The 23,300-nt window shown below is 29.8% G+C and overlaps 2 protein-coding genes and 1 long non-coding RNA gene across 3 annotated transcripts in view; 2 read left to right on the top strand and 1 right to left on the bottom strand.

Annotated features, from left to right (window-relative positions):
- Positions 1-919: 919 nt before the first annotated feature.
- Positions 920-23,300, bottom strand: part of LOC145947723 (cholinesterase 1-like) — a 53,297-nt gene continuing 30,916 nt past the window's right edge. Inside the window, exon 6 of the mRNA XM_083057501.1 lies at positions 920-937. The gene's annotated coding sequence lies outside the window, so the exon portion shown is untranslated. The remainder of the gene's footprint in view (positions 938-23,300) is intronic.
- LOC145947725 (uncharacterized) lies at positions 2,172-4,083 on the top strand. Its single transcript, XR_014427229.1, has 3 exons — positions 2,172-3,375; positions 3,502-3,596; positions 3,922-4,083. It is a non-coding gene; the product is annotated as an uncharacterized LOC145947725 (long non-coding RNA).
- Positions 7,469-11,404, top strand: LOC145947729 (uncharacterized). The gene is made up of 7 exons (XM_083057508.1): positions 7,469-8,311; positions 8,409-8,633; positions 8,998-9,201; positions 9,552-9,735; positions 10,341-10,499; positions 10,579-10,694; positions 10,780-11,404. Exons 2-7 carry the CDS (start codon positions 8,504-8,506, stop codon positions 11,070-11,072), a joined length of 1,086 nt encoding a protein of 361 aa, XP_082913634.1. The 5' UTR covers positions 7,469-8,311; positions 8,409-8,503; the 3' UTR covers positions 11,073-11,404.

The raw sequence follows: 23,300 nt of genomic DNA on the forward strand, positions 1-23,300 counted from the left end.
TATCGCCTAAACAGACTATTTCGTTCGTCTCGGTCAATTCGCCGAATCAATGCCTTTGAAAAGACATGTGTTTGCTAGCTCCGCTGTCGAGCAGCCAAGTATATTGAGTGTCCGCGTTCAAAACATTTTCTTCGACATTCGAACTCGTAATTACAAACGCGCCATGTTTATCTGAATTACCTTCTTGCTCGTTCGACATTTGATTAACACGACCGTTATTATCACGCTCATATTTTTTTGAATTTTTTCTTCTACGACATTCTCTCGCGTAATGTCCTTTTTTATGACAATAAGAGCATTCGATGTCTTTCTTAATTTTACTATATATACTCGGATTATCAAATTTCTTGTTACTATGTAATTTTACAGTCCATTTACCGGCATTTGTTGCTGCAAGCGCCTCCGTTGCTGCATCCATGACTGTCAGGCGTTGTTCCTCCTTTATTAAGCGTTCTATTAGGTTCGCGCGGGTCTGGTTCTCTACGGCAACGCTGTCCCAGGCGATGATCAGAGGATTTAATTTTCCGGGAAGTGTCATCAAAATCTTCGTGTTTATGGCCACGTCGGACAAGACTTCTCCTACGTCGCTTAGTTGTCTTGCAAGGCTCTCGATTTTTGCAACGTGCTGCATTACTTTGTCGTTTATTCCCATTTTATATTCATAGAATTGTGATAAGAGTATGGATTTGTTTGTTGCGCTTCGTTGCTCGTGAATGCTGCTTAATTTTTGCCACATTTCGCTTGCTGTTTGACAAGTGATCAAATACTCCAGTTGGGAAAACTCCATTGAGGAAGCAAGAATGCATTTTGCTTTCGCATTCTTGTGCGTCCAGGCTGTGTACGTTACACCTTCTTCGGCGGATCTTGCTAAGGTTCCTTCGACTACTCCCTTGAGATCGCTGGCTTCGAACACTGCCAGCATTTGGAATTTCCACAGCTGGAAAGGAGGAGGGTCAATAAGGGCGTTTTTATGCCCCCTCTGGATTTTCATAAAACAATTTTTTTTGTCTTGTATGATCATTAGGAATGTCAAAAATAATCATTAGATGAGAAAAAAATTCGATCCATATAGCCAAAATTAATCATTAGTTTAGGTGTACCACTATGGTATCTAAGCCCTTTTTATGACTAATAAGTAAACTAATGAAATATTTTCGGTCATTATACTGCTTTGCCATAATATTTATGTCATTTTAGACTACAATATGCATTGCCTCAAGATGAAGGTGAATACAATTCATAGTGAAAAAATTTTTGATTACTCCTGACATGGGGTGTTCATAACAAATAAATGATCACTATTAGTTGTCTACAGACTGAAGCCTCTACACCGCGTCAAGGTTGTGATCATTGTAGAGGTTTTAATTTTTTTATCTTTTTATTTTATTATTTTTTATCGAGACTTTTAACTTTTTAGAACTCACATCACTTGAATCACTTATTCTTTTTGACATGATTACAATTGAACTTCAATTATTGAAATATTGATTAAACAAAGTAATAATATAAGATCCTGGTAGAGGTTAACAATAATATGGATAAAAGACAACGAATTATGTCGTGCGTGAAGTTGCTGCATTCGACTCATGCGACAACTTCACGCATGATGTTTACCATGAGCTATATTCACCTTCATCTTAAGGCAATGCATGTTATAGTTTAAAATGACATAAATATTATGGCAAAGCATTATAATGACCGAAAATATTTCATTAGTTTACTTATTAGTCATAAAAAGGGCTTAGATACCATAGTGGTACACCTAAACTAATAATTAATTTTGGCTTTATGGATCGAATTTTTTTCTCACCTAATGATTATTTTTGACATTCCTAATGATCATACAAGACAAAAAAAATTGTTTTATGAAAATCCAGAGGGGGCACAAAAACGCCCTTATTGACCCTCCTCCTTTGTTCCGTTGAATTTAGTAATGTTTTTCAGATCAAATGAGTCACCCATGGTGGAGGAAAGTGCCTCTCTTTGTCACCACTGTTGGAAGATCTGACTATAATGATTACTAACTGCACTCGCCTAATTTATTTAACAAAATCACGACAACCTCTCAATTCACGCGCATACCTGGGCCCATAACCTGTTGGGTTTTTTTTTATGCAGTGAATATGAGAGAGAGAGGTTGAAAGAAATAAAGGCGATCGAATATATACGGAACAGAGTAATTTATTTATGTGTATCGCCTCTCGTGGCTTTGGCAAGACTAACTGAGAATATATTCGAACGTCGATGACGAGGTGTATTCTGTCGTCAAAAATAATAACATGCGCAGGAGCTGACTTAGCAAGTGACCTCCGGCAATACACGTTCAGAAAGATGCGCGAATTGTATATACATATTATATATAACACGAAAACATATATATTTCGAAATAAATTCGTAACAGAAATAAATAAAATAAGAGCGCATTTCGCGACCACCGGCGAGCGTGAAAGAGAGAGCGCGAGCGAGAGAGCAAGAGTAAGCGAGCGTGCGAGTGAGCGAGAGAGAACGCGCGGAGAATCTCTGGCGCCCGCGATTAACCTGTGTATTTCGCCCGTCGGATCGCGCCAGATCAACCTCAGTGAAGTTAGCCCCACGTTTTCCAAATTTGAAAAAAATGAGCTAGTTCTGATTGCCCCCCAAAGAGTTCTAAAGTTCTCTATCGATTATATAAAGAGTTCCGTTGATTAAAGCCTACGGCACACGGTGCGTGTTTTGTTGCTAGTTTTGCTGATAGATTCGCTGCGCACTATTCTGTGGGCTGCGTTGCGTGCTATTAAGATGGCAGTGTTGTTAGTTTTCGCTTCATACGATTATTTGCCGTTCAACAGATCCAAGATGTTTTTTTAGTTGAAGCATAACCTTCAAAGTATATATGATTAAAAAATGTGTCACATAACCTGAAAGGACAGGTTGAAGGCACGTTAATAGTCACCATCCGATGACACGGGAAATAAAAATATGATTAAAAAAGAAAGAGAAGTGAGTTTTAAAGAAAATGTAAGAAAATTAGTAAGTATGTATAGTAAATATAGAAAAACACTAAGTGTATATATAAATCAAAGTATTTTAATTACAGCAATTCTGTTATAAGAAATAGACATCATGTCGGTAATAGGATGGACTAAAGAAGCAGTAGAGGTTTTAATTAATGCATACAAAGATGAATCTTGTTTATATGAAACTAGTAATCAAAATTATCACAACAAACATTTAAGAAATGAAGTATTAAGACGAATCAGTGTCATAGTGTCCACAATTAGACCAAATTCGAGTGAAAAAAAATGCAGTGTAAAAATACATAACCTTAGAAACCAATTTAACACTGAAAATGCAAAAGTGAGAAGATCACTTAAGAGTGGAATAGGCATTAGAAATGTGAGTATTAAAATAATATGTAAATCATGAAGTTAAACATTATATTGTATATTTTAAATAAATATTTTAATAAATATTTTGATAGGTATATAGACCTAATCTATTACGAGTCTCTAAAATTTTTAGAAAAACATGTTATCCCAAGAAAAAGCAAGTCATCGCAGTTGTCAAATGTAAAAATAATTGCAAACACATCTACTTATTCAACACAATCAACACAGGTATGTATTTAAAATATACTGCAACTGAAACAAATCTTATTTATATATATTTTGCATATGAATGATGTACATTTATAAAATATTAATTTGCAAAATAACAAAAAATAAATATATTTCTAGAAACAATTGTGTGCGTGTGTGTGTGTGTGTATCTTTACACAGTATAGCGAGTTTAAATATATTTTTTACTTTTATTTTTTGCAATATGGTTTTTAATTAAATTATAATGATTTATTGTTAGTATTATATTTATATATGCACATGATTTAAGCAAAACTTTATAATATTGATTAATACAGTAATTTTTATTTTTTATTCTGTGTAGATTATTCAAGTTTAAGCAGTTTAAATTTTAAAAGAGATGCTGAAGAAGTCGCTACAGTAATCGGTTGCAGCTTAAAATTTTGATTTTTATACAATTTCAAAGAAGAGTGAGAAGTCACCGCGCGCGTGTCCTCGATAAACAATCATTTACTTTTGCCTTTTTGATGAGTATAACAGCAGTGTTATATGAATTTCTTTATTATTATTATTATTATTAATTCTTTATTATTATAATTATTATTAAATTATTATAACTCTAATTATTAATTGTCCTTAATGATTATTGTTCATTGATTGTAATAATTGTAATAAAAAATGATAAAATCTTATAAATAAAAATTCAAATTTATACTCATAAAATAAATAATATAATTAAATAAGTATAATAATATGTTTCTCTTTTATTTATATTGCAACACACATACATATTTTTATTATAATATACAATTATTTTATTTCGCATCTTTTTTCTTTTTTACCAACTTGATGATTTAATAAATTAATTAGTTAAACAGAAATTATATTTTTGCTAATTCAAAGAGCATTTTAGGCCGGATTGATAGAGCGATATATAGTTCTGGTTTTATCAAGGCTTCGTATAGGATCGACATGAGTCATAAATATTGAAAATCTCAGTTCTAATTTTATATTACCATTCAAAAACAGAGATATGCGAAGTAAAATGCTTTCTCCGAAAAGACTACAAGGACATTGTTTTACAATTTTTTTTTTCTTCTACCAAACTGCACAATTAAAACAAAAGTGTTCTCTATTGTTCTTCTTTGTTCTTACATAATGCTAGCTCTATCTTTTTTTCGATGACTTATTGGTTTGCTTTCTTTATTTTTAATTTAAAAAAAACATAAAAGCATTAAAATTTCTAAAAAAATATGTCTGTTAAGAGTCTTGTATTATAAACATATAAATATATATATATATATATATATATATATATATATATGTGAATGGTATATTGTGAGGACCGACACTAATACATATATTTTTTCGCATACATAGATATACATCCACATGTAGATGAGTATATCAATGAAATTTTATATATGTATATTGTTTTTCAAAGTTATTAAGCATTTTTGTCTTTATACAGTGATCGTATATATCGAGGACCGATACTTTATTTTATGATAAAATACAATTATATTTTTTAATTTGAAATATCTTTGTGTATTTAGTATCTTTAATACAAATTAGAGCTTCTGACAGAATTAACTATATAAATATACATTATTAAAAATAAAATATCGTCAAAAATAAAAAAAATACATAATGTTTATTGTGAGGCCCAAGAATAATTTCTTATTATAGATACTTATTTTTGCTATTTTTCAATCATACTTATGATATACATAAATGATATTATCTCATTCTGTCTATTATCTTTTATGCTTTCTTTACTTTTCTTTATTTTTTCCCGTAATCTCTTTTTTGCCTGTTCGTTTACTCTGCTTTATTTTACTCCGTCTTCTCACTATGCTATTTTTTTGACATGTATACATATAGTATATATAATATGCATATTATACAATATGTATACAATATAGTATTTATAGATGTTCGAATATACAATTTTCATACATAAGCATTCCTTATTGCTTCTTCTAAATTGTCTTCATTCTAAATTTTGTGGTTCGGTAAAAATTTGTGAATCGCTATCTCAAGCTATTTAAATGTAAATTAGACAGAATTTTATTTTTATATAGACTTACCGCCGTTATTTATTGTAAAAAAGCCGGTGTATTTTTTAGAATTTTGTGTTAAAGCGGTGATAACGATTCAGAGGATAAAAGAGCTTTTTATCGGTTCAAAGTATCCAGAAATTCCTATTTCACGAACCACTTATCTTATGGGTGTAAATTCCCAATATCTATTTAGGCATAGCAAAATTCATTGAAACGACATATCTTTTTATTGTATTTATAAATTCTTTCTAACTCTATAAAATAATAGATGTATTTTTTTCAAACTAATTTCATTAATTTAAATAGTCGCTTTTAAATATTAGATTTTCGGAGTCTTCACAAAATAGTAGTATTATTAGAGGATCATATTCTTTATTCTCTCTCTCTCTCTCTCTCTCTCTCTCTCTCTCTCTCTCTCTCATCTCGTCTCTCTCTCTCTCTCTCTCTCTCTCTCTCTCTCTCTCTCTCTCCTCTCCCTCTCCCTCTCTCCTCTCCCTCTCCCTCTCCCTCTCCCTCTCCCTCTCCCTCTCCCTCTCCCTCTCCCTCTCCCTCTCCCTCTCCCTCTCCCTCTCCCTCTCCCTCTCCCTCTCCCTCTCCCTCTCCCTCTCCCTCTCCCTCTCCCTCTCCCTCTCCCTCTCCCTCTCCCTCTCCCTCTCCCTCTCCCTCTCCCTCTCCCTCTCCCTCTCCCTCTCCCTCTCCCTCTCCCTCTCCCTCTCCCTCTCCCTCTCCCTCTCCCTCTCCCTCTCCCTCTCCCTCTCCCTCTCCCTCTCCCTCTCCCTCTCCCTCTCCCTCTCCCTCTCCCTCTCCCTCTCCCTCTCCCTCTCCCTCTCCCTCTCCCTCTCCCTCTCCCTCTCCCTCTCCTCTCCCTCTCCCTCTCCCTCTCCCTCTCCCTCTCCCTCTCCCTCTCCCTCTCCCTCTCCCTCTCCCTCTCCCTCTCCCTCTCCCTCTCTCTCTCTCTCTCTCTCTCTCTCTCTCTCTCTCTCTCTCTCTCTCTCTCTCTCTGTCCTGCTTTTTCTAGCGTTCCTTCGTCCTCCTTTGTTCTTGCTTTGCAAGCATGCTTAGTAGAATAGATAGATTACTACTATAATTTCTTCAAATTGAATTTTTTTTAGATTAATTAAAAATTTTATATTGCATTTTTCTACATTTTATTGTTATTTTTTAAGATTTTATTACTATGGTTATTTGTGAGAAAACACAATTATTTTAGTGCATTTTTTATCAAGCAATATAGAGAGCATCTTATTTTCTTTTATATCAAAAATTGTATCATGTATCCAATGAAATACATAGAAATACATTAAAAGAATTACATTTAAAATTTTTTAACATTAAGGAATAATTCATTTGTTTATTCTCTCTTTCTCATCTTTTTATACTACATTTTTTTCTACTACTAGCTACTTATTTTTAGTGTTATATTTGTTATAGTGTTATATAGTGTTTTATTTTTTGCACATTTTTATAAATACAATTGAATATGTATATGTCTTTATGTTATATCTACTATATATAATTATAAATTTATACAATTATATATTAATTATTATTATATTCCTATTTAGTATTATATTTATATAATTTATTATTATATTCTTATATATTATACCTATATTATTATATTTTATTATATTCTATTATTGCTATATATTCAATTATTATCATTATATTATTCATAGGACTAGGAGTATATATACAGACATAACATAATACAATACATAAACAATTATTTGATAAACAATTAAAATATATTTATATTTCATCTTAAATTTATAATTATGCAATGCGATAAGAGGAAATAGTAAATAAAATTTAACATAATATTTAAAGTAAATAATATATTTTTTGTAATTCAATATTATTTTAATATTATTTTGAATGAGCTTTCTAATAAATCACGCGCGTATTCTTTATCGCCCTAGCGTCTTAGAACATATATAAATGGAAGGGGAATGCCTATTGTTCTCGACAGAAAAACGTCCCAAGGAAGTGAAACAGAAAATATGGTTCCCTCTCTCTCGTGATTAAGTAGCCGCTTATTGTAGTAAGTAGTGGCTTATTGCTCGAAAGTGCACATGCGCGGCTACTTAATCACGAGAGAGAGGCAACCATATTTTCTGTCTCACTTCCTTGGGACACATTTCAGACTGCTATTCCCCTTTCATTTATATATGTTCTAAGCCTAGCGTACTATATTTAAACGTTTGGTAATTAGCTCAGTAAAGGCCCGAGCACAAACTTTTGCATAACGCATAACGCATATGCATAAGAAATTCGATTGGTTGAATTTCTTATGCATACGTTTATGGACCAATCAAATTTCTTATGCATATGCGTAATGCGTTATGCAAAAGTCTGTGCTCTGGCCTTAAATCTGCAATCAGCCCCTGCTGGTTTATGGCGCCATGAGTATTCGCCTATATTCCCTCCGCATCGCAGTATATCTCAGGCAGTGTACCTAACCTAACCTAACCTTTATATAGACAATAAGGTTGTACAATATTATATGATATAAAAAGTAAGATCTCTTGTATAAAATGAATAAAAAAAAGTTTGCTATTTTATCAGATAATGGTCAATATAAAGTTTGCAAATATACTGATCTTACGAAGAAAAAGCAGAAAAAGCATGATAAATGTTTATTTATCAAAAAATCTAATAAGGAGACTGTGCAACTTATTGCTATTCATTGTGAGTTAAATTACATTAGATTATCTTAAATAAAATAAATCGATTTTTATTTAAAGAATTTTATGCTGTAATACAGTCTGTTTATTTATATTTGCAGGTAATTATTAAATTTTAAATGAATTAACACAAAACCTGAAGACTAACGTTCCGCAAGTAAAAATCAAAGATCTTAAAAAAGACAAGTTTACTTTTATGAAAGAAATTGAAAATTCTAATCTTACAATTAGTATGCAATCTTCTGTTTTAACTGATGTATCAGAAACGCAACTTGATTCATCAGCTTGTGCTATAAGTTCTATTAACGTGTCAGTTACATCAGAAAGTAAGTGTACAATTAAAATTTTGAATTAATTATATAAACTAAAAGTTTAATTTACAATATTGATAATTATCAACAAGAAATATTTTTAAATGTTAAGCAAATTGTGATAACATTTCTATTCTGAATATATTTATATATATTATATATATTAATTAGATCAAATTGTGGTAAAAATATTTATAAACAATAAATAATATCAAAAACTTATATTTTAAATAATGGCTATAACAGTACATTACTACGATTTAAATATGAACTATTATTTTCTAAAAAAGTATTCTTAAAAAATTAATTGAAGTAGTTATATTATCGTAATAATATTATTATATATTTTAATTACTTTTTTATGTACAAATTTTACTAGAAAAAGAAGACAAGAGGATAAAAGATATATTAAAAGATAAGGAAAAGTTAGATAAATCTCAGACATCTTTGGAAAGCTATAATATTGTTAAGAGCGCGTCTACAAAATGCATATTAAGACCACATAATAATGCTCCAACAGCATCGTACACGAATAGCAACGAATCTTTGATAATAAATTTAAACACAAATTTACTGGATAAAGGTAAACTATTAATCAAACAATAATAATTTTCTTTATATTTTGTACAACTTAAAAACATTGAATTAGTAATACAGTTTCAAGATCACTTTAGAAAGTTCATAATTCGTGACAAAATTCCAGATAGAATTTTATTGATAATTTTATGTGGCATGTAACACAGAAAACATTAGAAATATCAGAATATATACATATACAAAATAATATCAGATATATATTTAATACGTGCGCTTTTCGAATTTTTAAATTTTTCTGTTACATGAAATTATAAATAAATTTCTATTTTGAATTTCTACCTGAAATTACAGATGTCAATTATTCTAACTTAAATGCCAAATGTATTTTTATTGTAGAAAATATATATGATAATACTATAAATAACACTATAGATAATATTATAGATAAAAATACTATTGTAAAAACTGTATTTGATAAAGTTCCAAATAATGGACCCAAAATTATTAGTAATGTTCCTTTTTCTACATCTATACTAATATTACCAGCTAAGAAAAAAGTAGCAACTTCTTTGAATGAAAGGTAAATAAAAAGTTTTGTATTACACACACACACACACACTTATTACTAATAATAATCAAAACAAATTACACAATTTAATAAAAAAAAACGCAGAAATGCTAGATATCATTTCTTATAATTTTTTAATACTGAATACGATGTCGGCTTCAAAAATGTTCTATCATGTTACAATTTTAAGAAATTAAAATTGTAAAAAAAGAACTATTTGGACGCACTTTATGTTATAACTATAATATAACTATAATATATGTATAACGTGTTAGAAATTTTTTAAGTAATTAAAATAATCTTGAAAATCTTATTAACAGTAATGTACACAAAAATTTCTTTTAAAGGTTAATAGTCTTAATAGTAAACTATATTTAAAAAAGAGAAAACTTTTATGTCACATAGTTTTAACATCTTAAAGTACATCAAAAACTCTTTTTATACAATCTTGACCTTGAGTTTTTTTCAAAATTGTGATGGAATATTTTTGAAACCGGTATCGCATTCAGCATAAAAACTAGAGAAATAATATTTTGCATTCCTGTGTTTAAAAAGAACTATTCCTTATAAAACTATTATTAACAATATTATATATATATATTCTGTTTAAATAATAGTGAGCTGTTAACGAAAAGTGAAATATCAGCTATAAATGAGTCATTGGAGTCATTAAATAATGAATTGACTTGGAGTTGGAATGAAAATGAATTAGTAGTACCTCAATGCGAAGATATTGAGGATAAACAATTAGAAGATTCAACTTTTGGATTAGATTGGTAAGGCAGTCATTTTTTAAGAATGCGCTAATGTCTTATATGTGATTAATAATTTTCTTTAATATATATAAAACTTTAGGAACAACAATGAAGAGATGATAAATGATACATTACACAATTTAACAGAGAAAACTAATTTCAATGATTCTAAACAACTACATGATGAAAATTTTATGGTTCATTCTCCAATAAAACGTAATTAATTTTTTTATTTAAATTTAGTATTATTTAAACAAGTAAATTTCAATTAACATTAACGTTAGTACTTTAATTGTTTTAGATTCTCAAGATAACAGTGACTTTTCTGATTCACACAGTGAATATGTTCCATCCAAACATTCATCTGAGGAAGATGATGAACATGTCTTAAATACATCTGCAAATAAAATTTTAAGAAAAAGTAATTCTTTCAATAATTCCGTTAATTCAGGATTTAATGTTTCATTAACAACCAATATTTACGGCAAATCATCGCGCAATGATGAAGAAATGTATATCGAATCAGCTCCATCAAAAGGATCTAAACGTATTTTTAGAAAACATTTCTGCTTATTTTGCAAAACAAGCAATTAAAAATTAGTCGGCACTTAGAAAGAAAACATAAACACGAAAAACGAGTGAAAGATTTCAGTGACTTACCAAAACAATGTAACGAAAGAAAAAATTTGATTAACATGTTGCGAAAGGAAGGAGATTTTTATTATAACGTTAGCAATGACGTAAATACTGGTGAATTGATAATTTGCAGAAGACCTGCTGAAAAATCTAAAAACACTGCACGAGATTACACCGCTTGCCCAAAATGTAAAGGATTCTTCAATAAACTGAATTTAAGGCACCATACAGCACATTGTATTGATCAAAAACGTAAAGGTACTAAAGTTTGTCATGTGCTTAGTCGGCAAATCATGGGTAGATACGTAAGCCAGGCCAACAATGTTTCACGCCAAATAGTAATGCCACGATGTCGTGACGATAGAATAACACGTCTTATTCGTTATGATCAATTAATTATGGAACATGGAAATAAACTTTGTCTAAAATATCCATCTCCACATCATCATGATATGATACGACAGCGATTGAGGCAACTTGGTCGCTTCCTTTTAGAAATTAAACAGCATTGTCAAGATATAGATGATTTATCATCAGTCTATCATCCAAAATATTATAGAATATGCATCGACGTCATAAATGTTCTTGCTTGTTTTGATTCTTCCACAAAAACTTACAAAATTCCGTCATTAGCAAACTCATTAGGCACATTATTAAAAACTGCAGGAAAAACGTTAATTTCTTTAACAATATTCGAAGACAATGTTGTAAAACAAAAACAAGTAGAAAATTTTTTAACGTTGTTAAATAATGAATATGGCCCAGCAGTGAATAAGATTGCTTTAGAAACACAACAACAATTAAAAAGAAAAAAGAAAGTTATTCTTTCTTCCATTGACGACATTAAGAAATTGGATAACTTTTTGAAAATGCAACGTACTACAGCTTTCAAAAATCTAAAACAAACGTTTTTATTCCAAGATTGGCTTAAGCTTTCTGAGAGTACATTAATATCAATACAGCTATTTAATAGACGAAGAGCAGGAGAAATGGAAAGGACCTTAATTGAAGATTATAAGAATTATCAAAAAATTGATCCAAAAATGAATATAGATGAATTTAATGCACTTTCATTAGAATGCCAAAAAATAGCGATGGAATATGTGCGGTTTACAATACGTGGAAAGCTGAGCCGTACTGTATCTGTTTTATTGGATTCTGAATTACAAAAATGTGTAGAACTAATTCTTCAATATAGAAAAAAAGCCGGTGTTAGTTTGTCAAATCCTTATGTTTTTGGTATTCCTAATATGGATTGTCGTAAACATGCATACTTAAAAGCATGTGATCTAATGCGCAGATTTTCAATTGAATGTCAAGCTAATCAGCCTGAAACTTTACGAGGTACTACTCTGCGTAAGCATGTAGCAACATTAGGAGTCAACTTAAACTTAACGGACATTGAAATTACGGATCTTGCCAATTTCATGGGACATGAAGAAAAAATTCATCGTGAACATTATAGAATGCCAGTAGTTCATCGAGAAATTTTACGAATGTCCAAATTATTAGAATCTGCAAGTGGCAAAAATGAAAATGAAAATAATCTCAATGATGAAGAAAGAAATGATAAAGATATAAATAATGCTTTCAAAAATGATATGATTCCAAGTACTTCAAATTGTGATAGGTAGTTTATTTGCAATTCTTAAACAAATTAATTATAAAAAATCTAAAATATTACATAGAGTTTACAAATTAATTTTTACTTCAAAAAGGTTTAACTTGTAATAATGTAAATAATCGAATTATTAATAAATTTTATTTATCAACAAATTATAAGTATAAAATATTAAAATATGACTTATCTTCTTAGATTTCTATCTGTTTAACATTATAACATTTCTATACAACAAAATCAACGAAATAAGAAATCTAGAAAAAAGTATAAAAGTTTGCCTTTTCAAAGTTATAATATGTACAAATATAATTTTAATAATAGAAAAATTTACATAATACAGACTAATGTTATTTTTTTATTGTTATTAATTTTAATTAATATAAAATTTTAGATGTGAATAATTTCTATTCAAGCGACAGTGATACTGATACAGAAAAATCCTTCTCTCAGAAAAAAAGCGTTCTAGTAAGTTTTATAGAAAATACAGTGTAAGAACTGTGATATAATAATATATATACATATGTAATATATACTTTCTGCTTTTTATTTTATTTATCATTTTCTATTTTCTACTTAGCATCACCATATGGGAAATGTAAAAGAGTATATTGGAATGAAACCGAAAAAAAGATTGTATTGGATATGTTCGGAAGTTATATTTCGAAAAAGTTACCCTCGTTGCACGAAATTCAAGAATTAATTAAAAAGAATCCAATCGCTTTAAAACGCAGAACTGTTGTCACAATAAAAGCGTGGCTAATGAATCAGAAGCAGAAGCAAAGGGCTTTAAAATCCTAATTGTTTTTTTATTTTTAGCTTTACTTGATTTATTTTATGTTTGGCATATACTATGCATTAAAAGAATTAAACAAAATATTTAAAATATTCTTACATTATAAAATATATTTTGTAATATACTAATAATGTATGTTATTATAATGTAAGAACATTTCAAATATTTTGTTTTTAATTCTTAAAAATACAAGATATTTTATAATGTTACATTATTTATATACATATATGTAAGATCAATTTTAATTATATATTTCAATTATACTATATTTCTACAATTTTTATTTTAAAGAATTACATATTTGTTCTACAGTTAAAGTTTTTTAATTTTTTATGTAAGTATTTTTTTTAAAATACTTAAAAAGTAAGGTGTATACAAATAGTAATATAGATTTGTATTTTAACTAATTTTTCTTATCTTCTTATTGTCAATTATAATTGATCAACATTATTAAGTAGTAATCACAAATAATCACATATTTTGTTGTATTCTAATAAAAATTTAGTAAGTTTTTTAAATATAAACAAACAACTGCTTTATTAATTTTATATCTATAAATATAAATAAGCAAATACAAAGAAAGAATGTTATATCTTAAGAATGTTATGTTATGTTTCATATAAAGAATATAATTTTGTTATCAACTACTTAGTACATTTTTCAAATTAATTGTCAAAACAAATATAATAAATATGTTAAAAATACTTCGAAATCTATTATATATTATCCCCATTACGTGCTCCTTTTATTTCTTATGTCCTTCTTATCTATTTCAAACGCCATATTGCATCTTGTGATATCAATAATATATTGCTGCGAATTGTAAGTAATGACAAAAACATTTGACATATTTAAATATATTATACATATATATTTAAATATCTTATATATAATATAATATATATATGTGAAACGTATATTGTGAGAACACTTTCAGTGAACAATCGTACATTATGTAGACCAAACGTCATTATGAGGACGGTCCTCATAATATTTTATACGCAACGTATATTATGTGAACCGAATTTCACAATTCCTTTACCGACTTTTGTATATTATGAGTACCATTTTTATAATTATACGAAACGTGCATTACGAGGACTTCTTAATTTTTGTCTTTTGTATATTGCGATGACAATCCAATTTATTTTGCTATAATTTGCATATGATAAAATGATAAAGCCATTTGCTGTTTCGTTCAATTTAATGTACATAAAAGAAATATTACCTAGAAGAGACATTAAATAAATTTAAAAGATAATTTATAACATTTCTACATTAGACGTAAAGAATTTAGAAATAGCGCTTTATGAAATAGTATTATTTTAACTCGAGAAATTATCGATTGAAGAGGTTTTATTCTTCAAATCATTATCTATCGTTTTAGTACAAAACACATGCTGATCTTACAATGCGGTAGATCAATATACTATATTAAAATAAAATATTTTCTAATTTACTCCCAAAAAACGTAAGATCTTAATTTATGAACGAGTATTTTTTTTAATAACTTGAAACTTTGCTGAAATATAAATAATTTTTATAGAAACAATATTAATTATTAAATAAATTGTATATTTAATTATAATTTTTATAGAAAAGTCGTATTTCATATTTATAAATGATTTTATAACTAAATGTTAAAATGTGTTAACGTAAATACTGCATAATTCTTGTCAAATGTTAGATAAAAACTAAAAATACAAATAAAAGTAAAAAAATGTTTTTTTTTACTTTAAAGTATTCTCCAAAAGATTAAACTTTCGCTTAACATTTTTTTCTATCTCATAGTTTCGACGATATTCGACCCTAAAAGAAAAACCGTTTTTTTATAGAAGTGTTTTACCCTTTAAATCTTAATATCCGAACATATAAAAAAATACGTGTCTTTTAGATTTTTGTGTTTAACATATTTAAAAGAAAATCAAATCGGTTTCGGACAGTTGTAAAATATCCTTTGTGAGTAGTTAAACAACTTAAGTTAAACAACTCGAGCCCGAATTTTTCATATTTTGATATGTGATGTGATTATCGTCATTTTTGCATTTTGTATTTTTCTCACATTTTTATTATTTTGGCACATATTTATTTGTACCATTTGTAAATATGTATCAATGATAAATATCAAAGATAGGAGTATTAAAATTTATCACTTTAGGGGTATTAATATATTGCACAAATTTGTTATATTTGTATAATTTTTTGTTATATTGGTATAATTATTATAAATATATTTCGCTAACTATTCCTGTCAGCATGTTATTACATTGTTATTACTAATTTTATAACATTGTTTCCAGTAGTAAAAAGCAACATATACTATGAAAAAATATATTATAATTATATTATAAAAAAATTACTTTTTTTCTAATTTGAACTGATAATTTTTTACCTTATTTATCTTATTTTTTACTTTATTTGTTTATCAACATAACATACATTTCTTTGTAATCTTTATAATTTCACTGAAGAGAGAAAGTCCAGACGGGGACTGAAATGTTTGAATGAAGTAATTACATGTTACGTGCATATATGATGAATTGACATTGCTCGAGATCAATCATTTGCGATTTTTAGTTTGAATAATTACGCCGTTTGACAAAAATTATGCAATATTATTTACATTATCATTTCATTTTTTAGTAATATAAATTTATTTATAAATATGAAAAAAAAATTCTATAAAGATATGATAATTAAATATACAATTTATATTTTATAATTAATATTGTTGCCATAAATATTATTCATATTTCAGCAATTTCTCAAGTTATCAAAAAGATTCCACAAATTAAGATCTCAAACTCTTAGCCGTAAATTAGAAAATATATTATTTTAATACCAATCTATCGCACTGTAAAAGAAACGGCATGTATTTTACACTAAAACGACAATGACAAATAATGATTTGCATTTTTTCAATCGATAATTTCTTGTGTTATCAAAATAGTACTATCACATAAATCGCTATTTTAAGTTTAAATTATTTCTAATAATTATTTAAATTATTTTTTACATAGAAATGTGTCATAAATAATCGTGTTAAAATTATTTCGTATGTAATATCTTTTCATGTGCATTAAATTGCACGAACAAAACATGATTGTCAAATTTTATCATGTCCAAATTATTACAAATTAAATTGGATGGTCCTCGCAATATACAAAACACAAAAATTAAGAAGTCCTCCTAATGCACGTTTTGTATAATTATAAAAATGGTACTCATAATATACAAAAGTCGGTAAAGGAATTGTGAGGTCCGGTCCACATAATATACGTTGCGTATAAAATATTATGAGGACCGTCCTCATAATGACGTTTGGTCTACATAATGTACAATTGTTCACTGAAAGTGTTCTCACAATATACGTTTCACACACATATATATATATATATATATATATATATATATATATAAAATAAGTGGAAATAACTTTATAAATTGTATCTACATAAATATTTGTTATATGTGTGTGTGACAAGGCCAAATTTATTGTATTTTATTATTTAAATTTATTATATATAACAAAACCAAATTTAAGAAGACTTTAATGAATAATTTTTCCGAGAAGAGAATATCTGAACAATACAGAAATAAAAAATTTTTTATGAAATAATATGAAAATTAAACAATGTTATTTTATAAATTTAGCATAAATTATATATATATAAACTTTTCTTATGTTTTTTAAGGCATTAAATATTTTTTTTATTTTTAATATTGTTAAAAAAGAAAAAAATAATAAAAATTAATATTTAACTGTGCTTATTTCGAAACAATTATTACAAAATCGGTAAAAAAAATAAAAAAATGAAAAATATGGTCAAGAATTTTAGTAGCAGTAATAAGTAATAATGGTAATAGTCTTTAATATCTTTAAGTTATTAGCAAAAGAGAAGTAAGAGTTCGGCTGATCCAGCGAGACGTTACATGTGTGTCTCGACGCGACAGTGAAATTGCGTGAGTTTACGCTGACATTCAGCAGCAGCGCGTAAAATGCATTTTTTACAAGCTATTTCTATCTCTCTCGTTATGCTCACTACTACATTATTAAATTATAAAATATGTTAATTATAAAAATATATTTAAAATAAATATATTATTTCAATAAGTGTACGTATATATTTCATGATTATTCTCTTATTAATATTCTGGAATCACACATTGCATAGCAAAAGTTATAAGAAAAATATAACAAGTTTTTACTTTGAAATAAAGAACTAAACCAGCGAAGAATTAATATGCGTAAAAATAAAAATAAAATTTAATTAAGTTTTACATAATTATGTAGTGCTACTTCTCTAAATTCTTTTTCGTGAAATTTATATTAATTTGTATACTTTAAATATAGTATTTATGTATGCCACTGATTACAGTTATTTTAATATATTTAATTTGTCAACACTGTGACGTGACGCTTTGGTACGCGTCCGTCACAAGGGCGGTAACTCGACCGCGGAGGGGATCCGGGGGTTGCGCCTCTTCTTGTCTGGGAGGGCGCCGATTTTTGTTCGGCAGACTTCTGCGTTGTACCGTTTTCGCATCTTTCGTTTTCGTTTTGTTTCGTTTAGTCTCGTTCGCGTCTACAGTTCATTGTAGTTAGCGAGTCGCATAGGGTCCCCAGTGAACGGCGGAAGGAAAACTATGTCAAAGCAAGAAAGAAGAAGATGCTGGATACCGTAGGGAGGGAGCAAGGGGGGAGCCTCTCGCGCGCGACACGAAGAATTTTTCCCGGAAAAGGTCATGTATTCTCTTTCTTCTGCGCCCGGTTACCGCCGCGCGATTCCCGCCGAGAAATGATGCTGCTTTAAAATTTACAGCAATATTACCGACGCTTAAGGAAAAGGAGGAGTGGCTGCCCGAAAGACGCAAGGCCACGAGGACCGCCACCGCTACTGCAGGGCAGGTGGACGGCCTGGACGGCCCGAACGCCCCGCCGACCCAGGAAAGGATCCGTTGTCGGCCTGGCCAGCCGGACGGACCGCCAGGGCAATTAGCGGGCTTAATTAAGACGGGCCTACCAGCGAAATCACCGTTTAGAAAATCTACCCCGATACCGAAGAGGGGCAACCGGATCGAAGAATTCGGCGCGGGACGCTATCTAACACCCCTCCCAGCGAGGGAAGCGCGATCGGTTGGGGGAAGCCAATGCGTGAATCGATGCGCGAGGATCGAAGGATCGAGAGTGAGGGCGCACCTCCCAGATTTTGACTTCCGAGGGACGACCACAGCCGGCGAAATCAATTTGTAAGGCCGCCACTTGGGGTAACCCGTAGAAGTAGAAGATCGGAGTAACGCCGGCCTCAGCTCGCGGAAAAGATCCGGCGTATGACCGGCAATTACCGTTTGTTTTGTTATTAGGAATTTTCGCGAAATACCGTATCGTTACCGAGCGAATTTTATAAATTGGAGATAAATTCGCTTCGGGGACAGGCTGAGGCGGGCCGGATACCGATTCCGTTTTTTTTGTACAAGCGAGCCCACTCAGAGGTGCCGGGTCGTCGACAGTCATTCCCGTCTGTGTGTGTGATTTCTTTGATGTCCTCATAGCGATCATTCCCGCGTCCGGAAGTTAAACCGAAGTCCACTTTCGCGGTGACCTCTGTTACCGAAGAGAAACTCTGGTTACGCGAAGCGACCGTTTTCCGGATCGAGATTACACGTTCCGCTGTATCGTGCGTAGATTCTCGGTTACTTCGCAGAGGGAGCGGGCGAATGAAAAGTATTACACTGCAAAAAATGGCCGTGTTCGATGTGTGTTCAACGTGTGTAGAAATAAGACATAACACACTTTGCTCACGTGTACTGAACGGCTGCTGTGTTGATACTACACACTTTGAATAGAATAATACGTGTACAATACACGTAAATGTGTAGTTTTAATATGATTAGGTGTTATACACACTTCTCGATTACAACTCGTTAACAACACGTTAATTCAAACACACTTAAAGCGTGTTGATATAATACAGAAAGTACTATGTTACACATATCGTACGGTACAACACACGTTGATAATAACGCACGAGCGAAACTAACACGGAAAAAAGAAACACATTTATAAGTGTGTAAAAAAAATTAATTGAAAAAAATACAAAGAACTAAAGAAAATATATAATGACTAACTCTGTAATGGGTGACTAACCATGTAATAAAAATGTATAATATATAAGCTAACTAATATATAGACCTATCTATATAACATGCTACCTAACTAAAATATATATATGTAAACACAACTCTATACAAATATATGTATAACAAAATATTATAATTTATAAAATCATTAATAATTGATCAGATCAGTATTAAAAGTTTGTATTTTGTGTTTAAATTCGTATAAAAGAAATAAAAATTTAATATAAACATATAAATAAATTAATCCTACGGAAAATCCATACGAAAAATGAATCAAAAAAATTAGAAATCCCGCTGTAAAACAATTTTAGGGGTGTTCGACGGCCGTAGAAGTAACGTGCAAAATGTTGCATCATGTACATCGTATACACATAATGCAACGAATACGCGTAAAACGTGTAAAAACAACACGCATAGATGCATACATTCAACACACGTGTGTTCTTATTTTACACACGATGAAACGTGTAAAAAGTGTCTACAGAATGGGTCGCACCCATCACTGCAAAAACAAGTGTGTTACTTTTACACATTTTAAGCGTGTTATTCTGTAGACACTTTTTACACGTTTCATCGTGTGTAAAATAAGAACACACGTGTGTTGAATGTATGCATCTATGCGTATTGTTTTTACACGTTTTACGCGTATTCGTTGCATTATGTGTATACGATGTACATGATGCAACATTTTGCACGTTACTTCTACGGCCGTCGAACACCCCTAAAATTGTTTTACAGCGGGATTTCCAATTTTTTTGATTAATTTTTCGTATGGATTTTCCGTATGATTAATTTATTTATATGTTTATATTAAATTTTTATTTCTTTTATACGAATTTAAACACAAAATACAAACTTTTAATACTGATCTGATCAATTATTAATGATTTTATAAATTATAATATTTTGTTATACATATATTTGTATAGAGTTGTGTTTACATATATATATTTTAGTTAGGTAGCATGTTATATAGATAGGTCTATATATTAGTTAGCTTATATATTATACATTTTTATTACATGGTTAGTCACCCATTACAGAGTTAGTCATTATATATTTTCTTTAATTCTTTGTATTTTTTTTCAATTAATTTTTTTTACACACTTATAAATGTGTTTCTTTTTTCCGTGTTAGTTTCGCTCGTGCGTTATTATCAACGTGTGTTGTACCGTACGATATGTGTAACATAGTACTTTCTGTATTATATCAACACGCTTTAAGTGTGTTTGAATTAACGTGTTGTTAACGAGTTGTAATCGAGAAGTGTGTATAACACCTAATCATATTAAAACTACACATTTACGTGTATTGTACACGTATTATTCTATTCAAAGTGTGTAGTATCAACACAGCAGCCGTTCAGTACACGTGAGAAAAGTGTGTTATGTGTTATTTCTACACACGTTGAACACACATCGAACACGCCCATTTTTTGCAGTGATCTTATGGCAAATACTTTAAGGTACATATACATTTGTTAATATTTTAGATATTATTTTCTAATTGTAAGTCTCCTGTTACATATTTTTAATTATTATTTTTGTATTTTTATGATACATGAAGAAATATACGTCGAAATTTCATGACGCACTTGATGCTAAGTCAGATATAAAACAAATGCTTAAAAACGTGGGATTTGAAATCAAGAAATGTCGTTTTACTTTTGATGTTGCACATAAATCAAAAGATTACATTATACGTAAGTATTTTAATTTTTTACCATACGTATATTAAATATAGATATTAAAATCTTATCTAAGAAATCAAATTTGTTTTAATGTAGCTATTTAACGGTGGTGTGAATTATATTATCAGTAAATCAATTAACTTTTTATGTATGTATATATGTTTTTCATGAGAATTATTTATTTTACAGCGTATATCTTCTGCGGTCTTCCCTTTATACAGCAACTGAAATCTGAGGAACAAGAAGAGTTGAAATGGCATTTAGAACACGAATGGGATATAATGCCAAAAATTAACGAAGATTTGCCGTACAATTGCCTAGGTGAAAAGAACATTGGCGCATATGACACATTAGAAATATTCGCGTATAAAAGCCCTATATATTAGATCTTCTACATAACAGATTATTATAATATATCATAACATAATAGCTCATCATTATATATTATAACATACAATAATTATCTGTATCAATCAACTACTATTTTAATCTATCTACAATATGAACTTATTCATTTATTTTATGTGATAGTATATATAATGTAATATAATATAATATAATATAATATAATATAATATAATATAATATAAATAAAAAAAATTTATATATACATATGTATAACGCGCTTATTTGCTGCAACAATGACATAACTAAAAAAATGTGATTTTTCAGGAGACATGATTTAATAGTAGTACAAATGTAGCAACTTTTCTCTCTGTATTCAACTCGAAAATTTTTGATTTCTAAGTTATGTCATTGTTGCAGCAAATGAGCGATATATAAATATAAATATATTTATATGTATATAATATAATTGTACATAATATATGATTATTTATATGTAAATCTGATAATATATTACATATGTATTAATAATTGTAAACTTTTATAATAAAAAATATATATATTTTAAAACTGTTTTTATGTAATTTGCAATATTGTTAACTATATAATTTGTAAAGTTGTAAATCTTATTTTATTAGTGCAAATTCTATTAAATATTAAAAACATAAAATACATTACATAAGCACAGATTAATGAATAATTTGAAAATTTAAAATAATATTAAAATTTTTAGAATAGTTTAAATGTGTTGCAACGTGTTTTCCGCTCAAATCCGCCGTGGTTCGAGGGCACACGGCCAAATTGACGATAATCTCGAATAATCGCCCCAAAATGCCAAAAAAAAAAAAAGGAAAGAGAAACGGTAGCTCGGTATCAGGGAAAACCCCGAACGGTAGCAGGTAATATTGGGCGCCAGGCGCACGTAATCGCGCTGTCTCAATTAACGCACTAATACGCGACACGCGAATTTTCGGTAGCTCTGTGGAGAGCGACGTTCTCTTAGGGGGAGAGGAATCTGGAGAGAGAGTGTCGTAATAAATCCCAAGCTCACGTTACATATAGAAAGAAAGTAGAACATATTATACTAAAAAGGAGAATAGCTTCGTTGTACAGTTGTTCAGCATACGCCGGTAACAATATTCGCGACAATAAGAACGGAGTAATATAAATGTCGGATTTCTTAGGGGGAATGCAATGTGGTAGAAGGATCGCAAGGAAATATGAGAGAGAGTGCGGCGATAATCAAAGAGATATCGATACTCAATTTTTCGGTGTATGATACGGAGATCGTCGAAGGCGTCCGCGAATTTCTATTCTCGAGAGCCCGAACGGTAGCGCGAGAGCGTCTTCACGCAACGGGTGTACCAAAGTAACGTATCGAAAGCCGTCCTCACAATTTTCCGGTGATCCGGGCCCTCGCACGGGCAACTCTGACCGTAATCTTGACACGCGTAACAATTATCCTCAATTTTCCCAAACAATAAACACGATACCGACAAAATATACGGACCACTACACTGCAAAAACAAGTGTGTTACTTTTACACATTTTAAGCGTGTTATTCTGTAGACACTTTTTACACGTTTCATCGTGTGT

Source organism: Prenolepis imparis, unplaced genomic scaffold, assembly GCF_030444845.1.
Source record: "Prenolepis imparis isolate NDT839.2.m4 unplaced genomic scaffold, iyPreImpa1.0 SCAF_130, whole genome shotgun sequence".
In the NCBI taxonomy this organism is placed as follows: Eukaryota; Metazoa; Arthropoda; class Insecta; order Hymenoptera; family Formicidae; genus Prenolepis; species Prenolepis imparis.

Coding starts and splice junctions, on each gene's coding strand:
- LOC145947729 (XM_083057508.1), top strand. CDS start 8,504: ATGAAAGAAATTGAAAATTCTAATCTTACAATTAGTATGCAATCTTCT. Junction 8,634..8,997: donor CGTGTCAGTTACATCAGAAA/GTAAGTGTACAA, acceptor AAATTTTACTAG/AAAAAGAAGACAAGAGGATA. Junction 10,500..10,578: donor TCAACTTTTGGATTAGATTG/GTAAGGCAGTCA, acceptor ATAAAACTTTAG/GAACAACAATGAAGAGATGA.